The 18,447-nt window shown below is 39.9% G+C and overlaps 1 protein-coding gene across 4 annotated transcripts in view; it reads left to right on the top strand.

Moving 5' to 3' along the window:
• Positions 1–16,497, top strand: part of TBC1D30 (TBC1 domain family member 30) — a 55,937-nt gene extending 39,440 nt beyond the window's left edge. For 2 of the 4 annotated variants that reach the window (XM_065854599.2, XM_065854607.2), the window contains 8 exons: positions 240–408; positions 1,903–2,071; positions 4,994–5,099; positions 9,997–10,109; positions 10,280–10,419; positions 12,068–12,274; positions 12,483–12,539; positions 13,851–16,497. In XM_065854599.2, coding sequence (XP_065710671.1) covers positions 240–408; positions 1,903–2,071; positions 4,994–5,099; positions 9,997–10,109; positions 10,280–10,419; positions 12,068–12,274; positions 12,483–12,539; positions 13,851–14,629 — 1,740 coding nt within the window. In that variant the 3' untranslated portion in view covers positions 14,630–16,497. The remainder of the gene's footprint in view (positions 1–239; positions 409–1,902; positions 2,072–4,993; positions 5,100–9,996; positions 10,110–10,279; positions 10,420–12,067; positions 12,275–12,482; positions 12,540–13,850) is intronic. The other 2 variants (XM_065854629.2, XM_065854615.2) reach the window with 1 other exon arrangement.
• Positions 16,498–18,447: the final 1,950 nt, after the last annotated feature.

Here is an 18,447-nt window from a genome sequence, read left to right as displayed (position 1 = left end):
CTGGACAGCTTCAAGAGGCCTTTGCAGTTCTGTTGCTTGTGGGTACCTAGAGTACCTGTGTATGCTTAAAATGATAATGTTTTCTCCCCGTATAAATGGAGATACCAGAGGCATGTGTTGCCACTGGCTCCAAGCCGTTCTTTAATGAACAGAGAACTTTAAAATTCTGTTTTTCTGTTATTCCTAGAAAATAGCTGGCTCTGTAAGTCCTACATGATTGCACTTAATTTTCCCCACAGATTATGATTTACCTAATTGATAAAGTGCTTCCTGATAGCTATTTTGTCAATAATCTCCGTGCTCTCTCTGTGGATATGGCGGTTTTCCGAGATCTTTTACGAATGAAGCTTCCTGAACTGTCCCAGCACTTAGACACTCTGCAAAGAGCTGCTAACAGAGAAAGTGGAGGTATGTTCAACAGAAAATGCTATTAAATTCCTTTTTGCTATTTTTTCATCTGACTGCTGGTCTAAAAACAGTCTTTTAAATGTTTGCATGAGTTTATTGCTTGGAATATGTGTTTTAAATTGTTAAAGTGAAAAATGAAGGTTTCCATTATTGATAACCTTAACATAAATAGGTGGTGCTCTTGGGAAAAAATAAAGGGGAAATAATTTGGTCTCACCACTAACTGCAAACAGAATTGTGTTGACAAGGACATGAAATATATGGAGTGAAAACACTGTAACACACAGCTTAGTACAAGGGCTACCTTGAAAAGATTGTTTCTTGCCTTAGCTCAAGATACCTATCCTACCATTGCTGCTTATAGTTGCTGCCTAACACAGCTGTTCTGAGAAGAGTTACAATGTGAGAGACAGTGGTGGCTGGTTAGTATTATTTCTTCACCTGGATGCTTAGCGATACACAGGTGCGAAACTCAGAGGTACTTCTTAGGTTCCTGCCTCAAAATTGGTTTTTTGTGTGTGGGTGGTGGTTTTGGTTTTTTTGGTTCGTTTGTTGTGTGTGGTGGTTTTTTTGTTTGGTTGGTTTTGTTTTTTTTCTGGTATAGCTTTCCCTCCAGACTTTTTTTAAAGAAGATACAGCTCTCATTTATTTCAGAGTCTTTCAGAGAGGATATTTTTTTATTTGGATTTGTGTTTTGGATTTTGCTTTGATTTTGTTTTTCCCAGTCTGGGAGCTAAGTGTACCCTGAGTTGGATCTTAGAAAAGATCTGCTACTGTGGTCCATGTAAATAAACTGTGACTGTGCCCAAACTGTATAAAACCAAACAAAGGGTAACAAGGATGTATTTGCTGTTTGAAAGTGTTTTCAAAGGCAGCAGCCTCTTTGGTCGTGGCCTTCAGTGCATCGGTTGGTACTCGGATGGACAAAGTGTTCTCTGGGCATAACAAGAAAGCAAAACTTCAGAGTTTCAATCTTCTTTGAAACTTGACAAAAGGAAAACAATGTGTTACAGTTACTTCTGCTAGCTGGCAGTACGTTTGGATTTTAAATTAATAAATAGGACTTTACAGAGGCAGTGAGGCAGGCACCCTAAACTTCATGTTCGTAAAGACTTCTTGTGTCATCAGTTTCTGCAGAAATGCAGTGCTTACCTTTTTAATAAAAGCTTTTAGCTTATATGGCTTTGGGGAAGGAAAAACAATCTTTCTGATACAAGGAAGAAAAAAAAAAGTGGTGGTGTTTTTCAAAGTGTACAGTCCAAAACCGATGCTGCTGCTTTGAGTTTTTTGCAGTGCGGCAGAATGAAGGCTTGTCGTTTTTCCGTCCTTCTTTTTCTCAGCTTATTTTTGGGCAGCTGCAGGCTAAGTAAGTTTTGAGCAAAAACAGAGGTGCTAAAATGGCTGGTGGATTTCAGTACACCGTTTATACTCCTTGTAAAATAATAGTAAATTACAATTACTTTAAGCTTTTTTTTTTTTTTTTTTTAATTTCAGGAGGCTACGAACCCCCACTTACAAATGTCTTCACAATGCAGTGGTTTCTGACCCTCTTTGCCACTTGCCTGCCTAACCATACAGTTCTGAAGATCTGGGACTCAGTATTCTTTGAAGGCTCTGAAATTATACTGAGAGTAGCTTTGGCCATCTGGGCAAAGTTAGGAGAGTAAGTGGTCATTTTTATCTGATTTTTTTGTTCAGTATGAGCAATGTGTGTAACTTATGTTGCTCTGAAGAGCATGTTCTCAGTTCTAAACAAGATTCAATCTTTTGAGAGAATGATTCTGCTTTGAAAAAGCTACGCAAAGTGTCTCTGTGGCTTCCCCGAAAACACGCTTCTGACATCGTGTCAGAATGGGCATGATAATGACTTGACCCTTCCTGCAGGAAATGTCTCCACTTGTTTGCATTGTCTGTGTATAATGTCTTCATGATAAGCTAAAAGGTTGGTTGGTCTTTCCAGAACATAGACCTCTGAGGGAGCTGGTAAATACTCTATGGAAAGACACACAGAGAGACGTGAGGGTGACTGGGTAGTTTAGTTGGGTGCCTGAAGCTGAGGATGTTAATTCTATTATTTTCACTTAAGGAGACTCAAAGATTTGAGCCTGTGGGCTATACCCCAAGAAGGAGTTCAGTGTTACTAAGGGAATGATTCAGTGTTACACAGTTCTTTTCTGTTAAGGCCTGCAAACAAATTTTCTTTTTCAGCCCAGTTTCTGTAGAGTCCTTTATGGCCTTGGGAACTCACCACATAGGACAAAACACAGGAGGTGGTTAATTCTTCTAAACTCCTCTGTTGTCATAGCAAATATTGGCTTTCCAAAGAGTGTACAGTGCTCCTGGAGAACTGGGTTTTGTCACTGACTTCAGTGACAAGTGTGAGCTGTGACAGGTCGAGGAGATGTTAGTTCAGCTGGAAACTTTTTTCAAGCTGATGTCAGCAGCTGCATAAATTTTTTCTTGTGATGATATTAGCACTTATCTTCCTTTTTTCCCCTGAGATTGAACCACTGGGATTTATGTTCAGCTCTGTCTTTGGAGGTTTAATTTCTTTTTTTATGGCTGAATAACTTAGCACTGCAGGCCAGTAGCATTGTAAGAGACTTTGCTCAGCATATTTAATTTCTTATCTGAAGAATAATAATTAGAGTAATTTCCTAAGAGCTTTATTTGTTCAGCTCATGAATGAAACTTGCATGAATCATTTGCATTAGGATTAAGCTACATGTAATCCCTTTGTGCTTTATTACTGTGTACTATACCTTTAGATAAAAGGTCCATTGCAGTGGGTCTCTGTGCACTTAAGAGCTGTAATTAAAAATGTTCCAACTCATAACGTCATAAAAAAGTCACTGCTTTGAAGATTTTGCAATAAAACTTGAAGCAAACATGAAATGTGTTTTACAAAAATTGGAGGAAACATCATGAAGACATATATAAGAATAGATGCAAAAGAATAAGCTGATCACACTGTACACCTTGTAACCATCATTTGTGGGGAAGGCAAGATCATCTGGCAGATTTGGGGGTGATTAACAGAAAGAGACACTGGGGTGGTAACTAGAGATCCAGAAGAAGATGAATCACTAAAACTGAACAAGAATTGAAACTCAGTAAGCTTGTGATTAATGATATCAAATGAGATAAGGAAGTAAAAGGTGGGGTACTATGTCTTTGCTGGGAGAAGATTGTGATTTTGTTCCTCTTTCTTCTCCTCTAGAAGTAGAACAGGGGAATTTAAAAAAGTTGGGCCTGGAACAGTGATCATGGGCTCATGATTTTCATACTTCTCAAGATTGTCTTTCTATACATGAAAATGGGGTGAGAAGTGCTTTTCCTAAAATGTGGGTGGCTCCATCGTGCTTCTGTTTTGAGGGAGACTGAAGGAATGGGGGGGTTAAAAATAGGTGCAGTAGAGAAAGGAACGTGTGGAGGTCATGAGAGACTGAAGGTATCAGGGAAGGTAAGCAGAAAGTTTGTGATAATTTGCCACATACCCATTGTTTCTATGCTTTGTCTTTTTACTGCTTAATCATTCTTTTAGCTAAACTATGTTAAGATTCCAGTAGGAGTTTCGTAGTTCAATGGTTATTCTCGGTTGACAGTGAAGATCAAGGGAAGCTTCCTCTTCTAATCCTTAGGAAAAAAGACCATGTACTTTTTTGATCATTACAGCAGCTGTATTTTACAGGGGAGGCTACAATATGTAGCCAGCAGTAGGCTTGTTTGGGATAGAAGTTATACAAATTTTTCACTTGACAGGAGAGGATGTTTAGTGCCTGACCCTAATATATGTAGAAGAGCAACTCACAAAACATATTACTCATAATATCCCTTCCTCTAGCTGACACTCTGTGGGTGATTCTTTGATTTTAGAAATCTAAAGTGTGGAAAACCAAAACAAAATGACCAACCCCCCCACCACCAAAAAAACCCAAACCAAACCAAACCAAAAACAACATCAACAATCAAAAAATAAAACCAGCTTAATCTCTTAATTTCGAAATAGCTTTCACAAGTATGCACGATATGAGTGAATTTTCCTTCGTTCTGCATTATGTGAGCTCAGCGCTTTTGAATACCGTGACATGTATAAATACATCTATATTTAATGTACTCCATATAAATGTTTTCTGGCCAGCAAATATCTTCCCATCTGACATAAAGACAGTTCAACCAGTGAATTCGCCCAAAGAACAGGTGATGAGGCAATCAAGATATATTTGTGCTCCATTTTTGAGCTGATAGGAGATCTCCCTTGTGCTAGTAGGAGGCAGGATTTATTGATTCTTGCGTTGTAGAAGTGAAAGAGGCACAGGGAATAACCTCCCTGGACACACATGAATCCTTTACCATAAGCAGTCAGGACAGTAAACTGTGCTCAGTACCTCCTTTTACTGCACTGGTACTTCCCATGTGATGTGCACAGGTATTTTTTTATTTGAAAGTGTAGGGAGGATTGCAGTAAACTTTGCAAGTAAGGTGACTAATGGAAACTCATATTTCATGATAACAGAAAGTTCAATTTTGTTTTGGAGGTGTATAGTCACATTAAAATAAAAACCCAACATGTATTTTGATGTAGGCAAATAGAGTGTTGTGAAACTGCAGATGAGTTTTACAGTACCATGGGCAAGCTGACCCAGGAGATGCTGGAAGACAGTCTGATTGACAGCAACGAACTCATGCAGGTGAGTAATTGCGATATAATTATTGTTTATATTTTCTGTGCATCCGTTAGGTGCCCAATTCTAACATATTACATTTTTGTTCAGATACTGCAGAAACCTAAACTCTCCCACGAATAAAAGTATAAGGTAACTGAATTGAGCTAGCATGTCAGTGAAACAAAGAGGTGACCTGCAGTTAAAGCTAAAATCTTATATTATACTTTAAGTATAGAGAACAACTAGACTTCATTTGATAAAAATTGGTTGTATGTTGATAGTTCAGAGTTTGTTGTGATACAGTGTCCAGTTGGATTTACACAAGCAAGATATAGAATCTTTTAGTAGTCATAATTTTTAGGGTGTTCTATGTTTGGGCTGGTTGTTTATGACATTGTGTCCTTTTCATTCTGCAGACACTGGGAGATGAGTTTATCAAGTGAGAAGGGAAAAAGATATCCTTCATGATTTAAAAAAAAAAAAGCCATGAATAGTTGTCAGTGAACTATAAACAAAGACATCTGTAGATAATAGCATACGTCATTGTCTGAGAATAAAGATCCACATTGTTCTGGGAATAGGCTTTTAGTGTTACAATTGTGATTGTATCGATATGCACTTACACTTTTAAACTTTTTTTTTTTTTCTGATATCCTTGAGGTGTTGTCTACTTAGATGTTTTATGAAGTCTTCATGCTACAGTTCTGGAACTTTGCTTTTGATGTGTTAGAGTACAGTGATTAAATGGGTGCAAATACAGAGCACGTAATTAATCTGAAAATAAAGTCAGCCTCACTATATGAAGTTGAATGTGTTTATTACAGTAGTTAATAGATGACTTGTGTTACCCATTTTTGGAAGCAAAACTTGACTGTCTGGGATAATACGCTTCAAATTGTCTGGTGAAGTACTGCTCTGAAGTAAAGGATCAGTTTCAGATTTTTTTCTTTTGTTACTGCTGTTGTTTTGTTTAATGAAGGAGCTCTAGGAATGAGAGAGGTGAGCACTGTGGCTTTGTTTTGCTTCAAAAATTGCAATACAGCTGCTCAGAGGTACTCCACATGGTTTAAATAGGCGTTAAGGTTTCTCACAAGGCAGTTCAGAGACTGAGGATACAAGAGGAAGGTGGCCCAAGCTGATGCCTCCTCATATTCATTGTGTTTCAGTTCCTGGTTTCAAGTGCAGTACAAAATCAAGATGCGGCATTTGTGACAAAGAATAATGTTGGGAAAGCTGAAGTGGGCTTTAGTGACTCAGTGTGGATTTCTTTCTTCGCTGTTGTGTGTAACAGAGATAAGGCATAGATGTAATAACTTTCTGGTTGGAGGTATGGAAGGATGTCTTTGTTTTCTTAACTGTTGCAATTACAAGTATACTAAATTATCAGTCTTCCTGTGCTTCAGTAAAAAATAAGCGCTTGGTGCAAAGTATTTGTGTATTCAAAGCATACATGTGTATTTTGTGACACTGACAGGAGCATTAAGGCAGGATAGCATTGCCATTGGTACGGAGAATGTGGCTGGTTTAAATTTTCTGCGCAGACAAGCAGAGTGTCTGGTTTATGTGTGTCCTCTCAGTTGAAGAAACCATGCTGTAGTTTAGGTAACGTTCTTCAAGGCAAAGTCCGGCACTGGCAGTGTAGCCATCTCCATCTGAGGTGTTCACTCTGTACCAGAGAGAATTAGGCATTACCAGAGTTTACCATTACGAGATATGAATGGCACCATGTGTCTCGCTGCCGCATTTGGACAACTTTCTCAGTGTTGGAGCAGAAAATAAAGAAATATGAACCATTGCATTAATGAAAGGCTCCAGGCTGCTTGAAGACACTGTTTTTTAAATTGCTTTACTTTTTTCCAGAGGAGTCAGCCAGAGATGTTTAGACCACTTTGTTTTCAAAATGTTTTTTTTTTCTTTTTTTTTTTTTTTTCCTAATTGAAATCAGAATGGTGAATTTACATGTAACACTTTTTGCAAGGTGGCTCATGAATTAGTATCCTACTGCAGGAAAGGATTAATATCCTACTCAGCCTTCCCTACCTATTTCAGTAAAGGTTGCTGGTAGCAATCAGCTCGCTTCTCTTTAGACTTGCACAACACATTTACATCTGAACTACCTGTTCAGGCTCACTTAAGCTAAGCCAGTGAAGAGTAATCTCCACCACTAAAAAACAAATTGTGCTCTAAAAGATCCGTTTCCTTTGGGAGTTATGGCTGATCCTTCATGGACAAGTGTTTGATTGTGTTCACCTTTAACTTTCTACTTGATTAGCACTTTGTTTTCTTTTGGGTTTGTTTTTGTATTTTTTTTGTTTGGTTTGGGTTTTTTTTTTGGTGTGTTTTTTTTCTTTTGTTTTGTTTTTTGTTTTTTAAATTTTTTTAATTTTCTTATTGGAAGTGAAAAGAGAAGAAGTTTAAACTAGTGTGGGGCAGCTCTTGAGATAAGTGTGGCTGAGCTGTCTGCAAAACCAGTGATTCCCTTTTGGAAGTCACAGCCCATCACCTTCTGTATGGTGTTCTGATGAGGCTGTAGGTGGCTTTATATCTTTAGTGCAAGGCAAAGAATTGACAAATGCTACTGACTTAAGGCGAGAAGAGAGGTTTTTTCCCTGTGTCTTTTCTTCTTCTCAGAATCTGTCTCTTGTGGCCATAAATAAGATAGTAAGTTTGGCTGAATCAAGCTTCATGTATGTAGGCTGTTTCCCTCTGGCACAATTTCACCAGGATTAACCAAATCACGTCCAAGGCTGTGTGCAAACTAGGAGCAGGATGCTCTGACTCTGAAGCATTGTTATGACAAGACCACAGCTGTTGATTGACAATATTTTAAAAAATTTCCATTGGAACTTGCATCATAAATGTGTGGGTGTGTGTGTGCCCAGGTGGCAAGTGAGTCCTCCAGTTATAAACTGATAGCAAATAACTGAGCTAAAAATGTAGATGCTAAATGAAAGAAATTGCACGGAATCTGGAAGAGACACAGATTGGAGACAGGCAAATGCTAAAACCATAATCTAAAACAGTACGTGCAAGGAGTAAATGGAGGACTCTGAGTCGACTGTTTCACTTAAAGGGTAACTAGCATATGGAACAAGTTACCTGAAAAGGCTGTTGACATAAAGGGTAGAAATAAATTCCAGACACACCTCCTTTTCTATGAAGGGAGAGAGTTGAGACATATGGGGAAATAATACAGGAAAGTGTGGTGGAGATCAAACAAACAGGCTGACACATTGGGCCAGAGGTAGGTCTTTCTCCAGATCATAAAATTCCTTCGTCTGGTAGACTGCCGGGATATTGCCGCTCAGGCCCTAGACAATATTTCTCTTTCACAGTAGCATTTTCCTGGAGCAGCAGAGCCTCAGTTCGTGCTCTGGGTTTTTCAGACATCCTCTTTGTGTTAGAATCTGCGTATGGCCCGAGCTGTAAAGGCGTTTCCACGCAGAAGCCTGTTGAGCTGCACTATTGCCCTGTGCCTGGTCCAACCAGGAGTGTCCTTCCCGATCCTCTTTGCTTAGAGTATCGCTGTTCATGAAACTTTTTTTTCTTCTGTTAGAAAAAGTCTAGTACTGAATTAATGTTTGCGATTTTCCTTAATGTGTTTGGCACAAACAAGGTACGGTTCAAGAATAGATTGTGTAGAAATTGTTCAAAATTTCCTATCATCTTAATTGAGGCTGTTTGCCTGTGAAAATGTCACTGACTTAGTAGCACAGGGGAAAAAAAATAAATAAGTGAAGATTTCCTGTCACAGCTAATGAGAAATTCTTACCTTGCTGCCTTTTAGAAGACATTTCATTTTCAAGATAGGGAAAAGCTATAATATTTCAGATAAACTCTGAGAAATTATATTTTGGCTAACTTTTCGTTTTACTTCTGACATTGAGACTCTCAATGCATTGTGTGTCAGTTATTTGGAAGTCCTGAATAGTTCAAAGTGTACAAAAGCAGGGGGAAAAAAGGCAACTAAAATAGATAAGAACAAATCAACAGAGATATTGCAATGAGCATAATGTGTCTTTATGGTAGGCTGGTTGGTGATACACATTCTGTTATTACAAAATGACTTAAAGCAAAAATAACGCTGAAAGCAAATGCTTTTGCAGCTCTTTGTCTTCTTTAACTCTGAGATTGAAGTAAATAAAATGTATTCAAGTTTTTTGCAGCCTTCTTTTAAGTTCTGGGGACTACATGTTGAGTTCAGAGAGTTGCAAAAAGTTTTCTTTGTTCACCATAGAACAAATTTATTTGGAAAAAAAACAACCACAACTACTCCTCCAAGAAATACCACAAAACTGCCCCCCACAAAACAACTATCAAAAACCAGAAACTGAGAGGAGAAAAGTTAGCTGCATAATGTTGGGTCCTTCCTCTTTGGCCGTAACTTTTGTGTTGAAGTGATTTCCTTTACACAAGCTCTTGGGGCTGCTCAAGTGAAGCGATGGATCTGTTAACAGTCCACATGAAGTGAGGATCTGCTCCTTCCTGCCTATGATAATGTCAAAACCTTGTTGAATACTTGAGCAGAAACATAGGTCTTCTGGAAGATCCCCAAAAGCTCGGTGATGCATTTATGTAAGTGAAATCATAATTGGAGGAGGATGATTTCTCATGTGCTGGCAAGGAGAGGATTGACAATGATTATTAAGTACAGGAGTTGAAAAGGGCCCTACCTCCCATGTTATGAGCTCCATTTTCTTTTTTCTCTGAACCATGTATTTTTCTAGTGAGTCAGTCTTTATTTTTCTTACAAGAAATACTGACTGAATTGTAAAACTAGACCATTTCCATTTTCTTACAGCAGTTGAGAATGTGCTGCCTTTGATCCTGAAGGATGATGAAAATCTGTTCAGGGAGAAATCTTTTGTGGGCCTGTTAGTTAAAGCAAAAATTTTAAAAGCTGCATTTTTTTTTTCCCTAGACTGTTTATACCATGGCTCAGTTTCCCTTCCCACAACTGGCAGAATTAAGGGAGAAATACACGTACAACATTACTCCTTTTCCTGCAGCAGTAAAATCAACTTCGCTTTCAGGGTAAGTTTGAAATGTTCTGCTTATGGGATACAGGGTTATTGTGTACCCTACACAGATAGTGAAGACAGGTGACATCCCCCCTGGTGTGCTCCTAAAGAAGATAAAGATGTTTGGTAATGATCACATTCAAAATGTCTCTTTCTTATTCCTCTTATGTTCTCATTTGGCAGAAGGCTAGGCAGAACCAGAGACAGTGATGAGGAGAATGACCTAGATGAGGAAGACTCAATTGCCAATGCAATTGGCTGTCTTGGACCATTAAGTGGGTTTTTGGCACCAGAGCTCCAAAAATACCAAAAACAGATGAAAGGTAAGAGTGTTTGTGTTCACTTTGGAAAATGTACTTAAGTCTGCGTAACCTTGCAGAAATTGTCTGTAGCTTCCTCTGAAAACTGCTGTGAAAATTGTATTTTATATTAAAGTAGAGATTACTGCAGGTACTAAATGATGTGCTCTACGGTCCATGAAGATGTCTTCAAAGTCAACTTTGACGGCTGTTTGTATACAGGAAATATGGATTAAAGATTTGGCTATAGTAATAGTTAAAAAAACCAACCCTATAGTGTTGCCCTCCAACAAACAAAGAAGCACATGTGTCAAAAAAAAGTCCACCCTAAATCCATGCTTATTTCCAAGAAAGCTGTTGGGTAGTCAGCATTTTCTGAAGAATGTACATGTAATAAATAATTTGACTGTTATTAGCATATGCGTGGCTAATATTGGAACCTATCAGCCCTGGGTGAATTCTGCAGGTCATTTCACTGCCCTTTTGGCCAAACCTTCAGACTGTTGTGTGTTTTGGGTATGTTCACATTTTCTTAAAAATTGGGTATGGTTTAGGGTGTTCTGGCAAAATGTCACTATTTTTCAAAACCCTCCATGTTGAAATAAAATCTCTGACAGAATTGTACACTCAGTTGTGCAAGCTCTACAAGCAGAACAAAATTCTGATCCATACAAGAAAAGCAGATTATTTCTTAACTTGCAGCAGCCTTTATTAAATGATACTGGATCAGCAGTGATTTTTATATCCTGGGAGAGGCTGTAGTTATTGATCCCCAACCCACTCCCACCGTCCTCCCAAAAAAACCCAGACTGGTGTAGACAGTCACTGTTATCTGATTACACATCATCATATTTGTGACTTGGTTTTGCTGAGACCTGTAAGTTGCAATTTTCCTCTTGATTGCTGCGGCGTTTTGTTTTTTCCCTTCCTGAGGGGCTGTGAGTCTCTATGCGCTGCTTCAAGCTCACACTTGGTCAGAACATCAAACTGCTGTTGCAAACTAAGCCGAAGACAAACAAACATCCCTTGAAAAAGAATTATCGCCTTGACCCCGGACTGTCAGCTTGGTGGCAGAAACAGCCGTGGAAATAAATTGCGCTGCTGCTGTTGCTCTGCAGCTGTTGATCAGAGATGCTCTGGAGTTCCCTGATCCTCAGCTGCTCTGTGCTCATCCCTTTTGCTGCTACTGGCAGCTTTCTCCCTGGGGCGCTGTAACTGTTTCTTGATGCTTCTTGCTGGTATTTCTAGGTTGGTTGTTTAACCTCAGGCCTGCTTACTGTATTTGCTAACTTGCACTGTTAGCCTCCTCCTTGACCAACAGTGTGTCTTTAATAATCAGTTTCTGAATTACTTTAGTGATGGTTTGATGTACTTTTGGGTAATTGAAGAACTGTGCTTGTATCTTGGCAGCGCTATGTTAATTGAGTTTTGTACTCTTTGAACTCCGCTCAAACCCTTGCTATTCTTAAGCAGTAAGTGGTTCTAAAAATGTAATGGTTTTTACTCTAAATAGTGCAGCTTTGTTAAACGTGCATATTATAATTTTAAAATTAAAGACTACACTTCAGTAAAATAATCGGAAGCAGACATAGACATTCCTTGTAGATATTCTGTGGAACTCTTGAGTATCCCGGTTTATTCCTCATCTCCACTTTATTCCCTCCCTGTGCAGATCAGAATGAAGAACAAAGTCTGGGTTCCAGTAACATTGCAGAGTTGAGTCCAGGAGCAATAGACTCTTGCCGAAGCGAGTATCATGCTGCTTTTAACAGCATGATGATGGAGCGTATGACCACTGATATTAATGCACTGAAAAAGCAATATTCTAGGATAAAGAAGAAGCAACAACAGCAGGTTCATCATGTGTATATCAGAGCAGGTAACATAGCAAAACGTGCTTCATTTACTGATGTATTACAAGCTATCTTCATCATAGGAGACAAAGCAAATAACATTATTTTACATTTAACCAAATAGACAAAACAAGAGAGTCTGATGGAATAAATAACACATTAGTAATAAAGTGGGTACCACTTCATACAGACAGTTTGTAAATGAGAAGGTGATGATTTTTCTTCTTTTGTCAGGATCTGAAGATGACGACCCTGGGATTTTTTTAGGTCCCAGGGACCAGCTGAACAATGGTATTTAAAAGTGTCTTTGCTATCTGGGTGCAATGTGTTGATCTCTCTGATTAAAAACTTTAAATCTTTGGCATTCTTGGGGTTGACATACTGATGCACTGGAAAAAGTGAAATGAGGAAATGAGTATACTTCAGACCAAGTGGCAGGTACATTCCTAGCTGGTCCATATTATCCCCACTCCTCTGAGATCATTCCATCATGGCAAATTATGCAGCTGAAGAACTGGCTGAGATGTCCCATTGTGGCTGACAGTTCACCTAGCTTAAGGATACTGCTGTGAGGATTGAGCTGGACATGAGTCTGTTATCCAGCATTCCGTGTTATGGAGTCTGTTTCTGCAGTTGGCAAATGCAACAATCTGGGGTTCCTGTGCGCAGCGCAGGGGAAGGATTTGGTGGGTGTACAAGCTGAACACAGCCCACCCCACTCAGTCCTCCCCACTTAGGTGGCATCTTTCTAAGTCAGCTTTGAACCACCCAGATGGGTCACTGTGGAGAATCTTTATTCCTCTTCTGGATTCTCTAAATGTGTCCTAATAGGAGCATTTGAATACCTAGAGCTGCAATTTTTTCATTAACATAATTTGTAAGGATTTTTTTTTTTAATATTGGCAAAGTATTTGCTTTGAATAAAGGCTGTAGCCAGCAAAAACCGTGCAAACAGGAAAATGTTGATTCCCAAGGATTGCCAACACCTACTCTCCAAACACAAACCTTTCTAATCTTACTAATCATGATATGGGGCTGGGTTTGTTGTCTAATCAAACTGTCATTTAATTACCTACTTCTGAATGTACTGTTCTGCTTTAATAAGAGGACCTAATAGAAAGAGTTGGTGTGGTTTATCTACTAAAAATATATTGATTCGTTCTCCAGTCATACAAGCCTCATGGAGAGGCTTATTTGACTGACTTGTGTAGGGACTGAATTGCCTCCCACAGTTGGAAGAGAAGTGAAGGGGAAGGATCAGAAGCCAATATTAATGTTAAGCTATTAGTTACAGTGCAATTCCAGAAATTGAGAAGCTATTTTTTTTATTATTTATTTTCATGGTATTCATGGCTCAGGACTTACCCATAGGTAAGAAGCAGGGAGGGAGGAAGGACATGAAACATTTATTGTAGAAGTTAGAGCTTTGTGTTTGACTCCAAGGTGTAAGAGAAATTCAGTTTTTGTTTTTTTAATAACAGTTAGCGCTAGAAACCTTTGCTATACCTCAAGAAAGGCATCAAATTTGGTGGTGGATCCTTAGAACATTAAGTTTTATTGTTCTTTAACAACACTGTGTTTCTTTTAAACACTTTCTTTCAGACAAAGGACCAGTTACCAGCCTCCTCCCTTCTCAGGTAAACCATTCCCCGGTGATAAACCACCTCCTTTTAGGAAAGAAGATGAAATTGAATAACAGGTCTCTCAAAAATGCTGTTATTCACATCCCAAGTCATGCTCCAGGGAAGATGTCTCCCATTCCCCAAGAAGATCTTAAACCAAAACTGAACTCTCCATGGCGCACTCACATACGAGTTCATCGAAAGAATATTGCGAGGGCCAAAGGGCAGCTGGGCTATGGGGACACCATAGGACTAATAGATGAGCAGAGCGAGAGCTGTAAAACAAATAGTTCTGGTGCAAAGGAGGAGATTTCCAAACAGTCTGACTTTGGAGGAGGAGAAGGGGGTGGTTTGGATGACAGGACTACTCGAAAAGGTGACCGACAGCCGTCTGAGCCAGTCTCCACGGATGGCAGTACAAACATGTCAGTGGTTCAGCTAAAACTGGAAGCACTGGAGCTCACCTCAGGTAACACCGGTGCTGAGTCAACATCCCATCAGTCCGGCCAGCCACGTTTATCAGAGTCCTCCAGCTCATCCAGTGACAGTGGAAACCTGGCTAAATCTCCCCAGCCTGGGAACCCAAGACCACAGGTCTTCAATCCTTTTCCCAGTGTCAAGCCTCTTCGAAAGTCAGCTACAGCCAGGAATTTAGGGTTGTACGGCCCCACTGAAAGAACACCAACTGTACACTTCCCACAAATGAGCAGAAGCTTCAGTAAGTCTGCCAGTGGCAATAGTGGGACCAGGAAACGATGACGTACTTAACTGGCACTTCTATTTCTAACAACAAGAAAAAATTTGTATTGTTTTTGTTCTTTCTTTTTTTTTTTTTTTAATGTGTGCGTGTGTATGTGTGTCCCAAATTGTTCCTAATCTAAGTAATGGGGACGAAAGTGGTTATCATTTGTATAAATATGTGTCTTTGAAAAGTGTGCTCCTGTGTCATTATGGGATAGATTAGTGAAGATGCACTCTGGCACCCTATTGTGGATTCTGGTTGTTCTGTGGTAAAATAAACATTGAATTGCAGTGTGAAACATACCGTTTCTTTAACTCAGACATAAAATCACCGGCTGCCTTTAACCCCTCAGCCCCTCATGGTTGCCTCCTGTCTCTTTCAAACCTCAAAGGACAAATTGTGTGCTGCAGCAGACAGGTGACAGCATTTCTATGGCTGTTGCACAGCTTCCCTGTTAGACCTCCTCACCATGCTCTGTGAGAAGCTGGAGAAGCCATCACTAATAAAAGCACAAGCAGCCCTGGCAATCAAAAATGTCACTTTGTGTCCAACAATTGGCCATCTGGCTTCAGACGTTCTTGAGCAGTGTTTTGTACTTCTCTTCCCATAGCAGTCCTCTGCTCAGCTCATACTGGTTTTGATATAGATGTAATTGATGAGCATGAGAATAGCAGACATGAATCCATACACAAGACTGGTTTGCTCTCTTTCTGTTACATATGTACATACATACATTTCTGTTACTAGTGGAGAGTTGCAGCACTGCAAAATTAGGAGTTAGGTACAACTATATGTGTAGTTGTATGAATATTATGGCACATGTTTGCTTCAGTGGATTTAAAAGCTATTATCTAGATTACAGACTTGTAATTAAATCAGGTTTGCCAGCTTAGCAGTAGGTAAAATATATGAATGTTCCAAAGTAGTTTAGGGTTTTAAATTCTATAGAGTGATTAGATACTTAGGGTGCCATTTATATTTAAAAGCAAACACATGAGCCACTGCATAAGTGGGATGGACCTGTGGGACAGCCCTGGGCTCCCACAGCTTGGGTCTGGTTTGGTGTGGAAGAGCAATGGCAAAGCAATAAGCTGTGTTTACTCACAAATTAAAAAGCAAGGCTGGTAAATACCATATTACAAGTACTTTTTTTTCTATACATATATGTATTAAAAAGGCAGGCAGAGAAACTAAATATGAATAACTCAACTACAGGGTTGCAAAATCAAGCGCTCCAAAAAGTTCAGGTTTCTCTAAAAATATTACAGCTCTACTGAATTGTGTGTATTGACTGTGATTCATTACCTTATTGCTTCCAAGTTTCCTGTGACATGAAAGTGCCATTATTTTAAGCTGGAATAAAAGCAGTAATGATGAATCAGCTCCATTGTATGTAATATCTCACTTCCTCTTTTAAAATTATTTGTTAAATTTGAAAATTAATATATCATTGTCTATTTATTAATGTACCCCCACTATAGGATGTGATATCAGTTTTACTATATACCATAACTTATAAGCTGTACAATATACCCTGTTTATTGTTGTGGGGACAGTTTTATTTTGTTGTTGTTTTATACAAGTGTATGCATATAAAATATACAAGTATGAACACTATAAATGTAAAACAGAAGTAGATCAGGTCTTGCCCCTACCTTATTTTCAGGCTGTAGTAGTATTGTCATTAATGATTATTTATAGCGCTAACTAAATTTAAAATAATGTAGCATTTAGTCACAGATCACGGACTGTTTGAGAATTGTTTCTGATTGATTTAGAAGAAATGGACTTCTCAAAATCTTACTGTAAATCATTCTCCCCAGTTTTGCTGAGCTTCAGTGTATCACGCAGCTGTATACTGAACAATAAATACTGAAAAACAAAAGGACTGTCATTCTGCAAAAACTACTTAGATGTCACAAGTATGTGCATGAATTTTCACCATATTAAGATGTGATTAAGCAATGGAAAATTTGCATATATTTGTCTGGGAGAAGCAATGCCAATAAAATACTAGTTCTAGCAATTCAGACCAAACCAATAATTGACCAGTGTGCTCGGAGGGGCTTGTACTCTACTTGGGCTGTTAGGATTGAGGTGAAGGAATGATGGTGACTCAGTGCATTAGTTTGATGCTGTTTGTTGCAGGAAGTTTTTTTCTAAGTACCACTAGATGAGAAAATTGAATGTCATTTTAGCTGTTCAGTACCTCAAAGGGTGTTCACTCTCTGCTTGAAATCTTTGCTGAACACACAGCAAAAGCAACTTCTTCACTTGATACTGAGGTGGAACATGAAGATAAGGTCCAGAGAACCCAGAAGCTCCAGAGAAGTTTCCCACTATTTTTCCCTAGATAATCTCTTCAACAAATGAGGTCTGGTGATGCAGCTGTGCTCAGAAGGGTGGCATTCTGCACTGGGGACCATGGGAAGCATGGTGGTGGGACTCTCTATTGCAGAAACCTCTGCATTTTGCTCTCCTTGAGGCCTCTTTGTGCTAACGCTCTCTTCCATGCTGCTGAATGACCTTTCTGTTGTTTGTTTATTTTTAAAACTTGAAGCAGGAGAAACAGGAGTGCTTTCTTCATTGCAGCATTCGGTAGTTTTTGCAAGTGTTCCTCTCTACATCCAGCTTGTGCTTTCCCTTTGTGAACTCCCAGCTCCTGCTTTTGTTCACTGGCTGTGTGTTTGATGAGAGGTTTGGAGAAGATCAGAACAGCCATGCTGGGCAGCTTAGCCCAGCATCTTTCCTCTGACCACTAGTAGTTGAAACACCTAAGAAAGGAGTCCTGTAAGAACACGGTGCATGCAGAAACAGCCTTCCCTTGGGGCAGCTGTCCGATTTTGTCAGGGCTGTGTACATCACATGCAGGTGGGGTGGATGGCCAGGCCAGTAGCTCAGCCACAGCAAACCAGCGGCATGCCCAGCAGGAACCACAAACAGTGGTTTAGTAGTGAAATTTCCTCCTTCACATGAAAAGACTAATAATAATGGAGACATGGCCAGGAATGAAAAGAATAATAAACACCAGAAAATGTGAGCCTGTAACAGGAGCTGTCGCTGCGATTCCTGCTGTGTGCTGGTTTGCCTCTGTGGTCTCCGCTTGCACTTGGAGCTGCGAGTGGTTCCTCTCGCCCAGGCTGACCAGCCTCCCCATGCTGGGAGATGCCGCAGGAATGGCCTGGACGGGTCCTCTGAAGGGACAGAAGGTTGGAAGAGGCTGGAAATCCTCACAGGCCCACATGGCTGAAAACCTGGGTCCAGTTCTTCACACAGCCCATGCAGGACATGCAAGCAGCAGCTTCTGACCAGTTTTTCAGCCCTGTTCGGACACACGCAATGGTGCTGATCTGCTCCTGCTGCTCGCTGACCATAATGTTCCTCCACTGCATGTGTCACGTACCTTGCTTCCCCTTCCTAATAGCTCTGGTGGCTTCTCCAAGTGACACACTGGTACCAACAGTGGCCCAGAGTCCGGGGCAGGAGCCAGTCAGTGCAGAGACACCACAAGGACACCTGTGGAGAGAAGGGGTTTGGCCAGCAAGAAGGAAGCAAGTCTCTTCTTAGGAAAGGTAGGTAATGTCTCTAGCGACCACCCAGCATAGGTACAGGAGTCCAAGGCCAGTGATTTACAGCTCACCTGCAATCAGGCACGTGTGCTGAGTGAGAGGAGAGCTGCGTGAAGACTTACAAGCTGTGGACCTGTGGACCTGTAGTTCCAGGCACCAAAAGTGGTCTCAGGAATCTTATGATTGTTTCACAACTGGGCCTTAAAATTGTGGCTTTCCTTACTCTCTTCGTAACATCTTCTCATGAAACTGGGTTTCTTTTTTTT

This window comes from Patagioenas fasciata, chromosome 1 (assembly GCF_037038585.1).
Source record: "Patagioenas fasciata isolate bPatFas1 chromosome 1, bPatFas1.hap1, whole genome shotgun sequence".
Classification (NCBI taxonomy): domain Eukaryota; kingdom Metazoa; phylum Chordata; class Aves; order Columbiformes; family Columbidae; genus Patagioenas; species Patagioenas fasciata.
The sequence above is the reverse complement of the archived record's forward strand: the minus strand, read 5'-3'. Positions and strand labels throughout refer to the sequence as shown.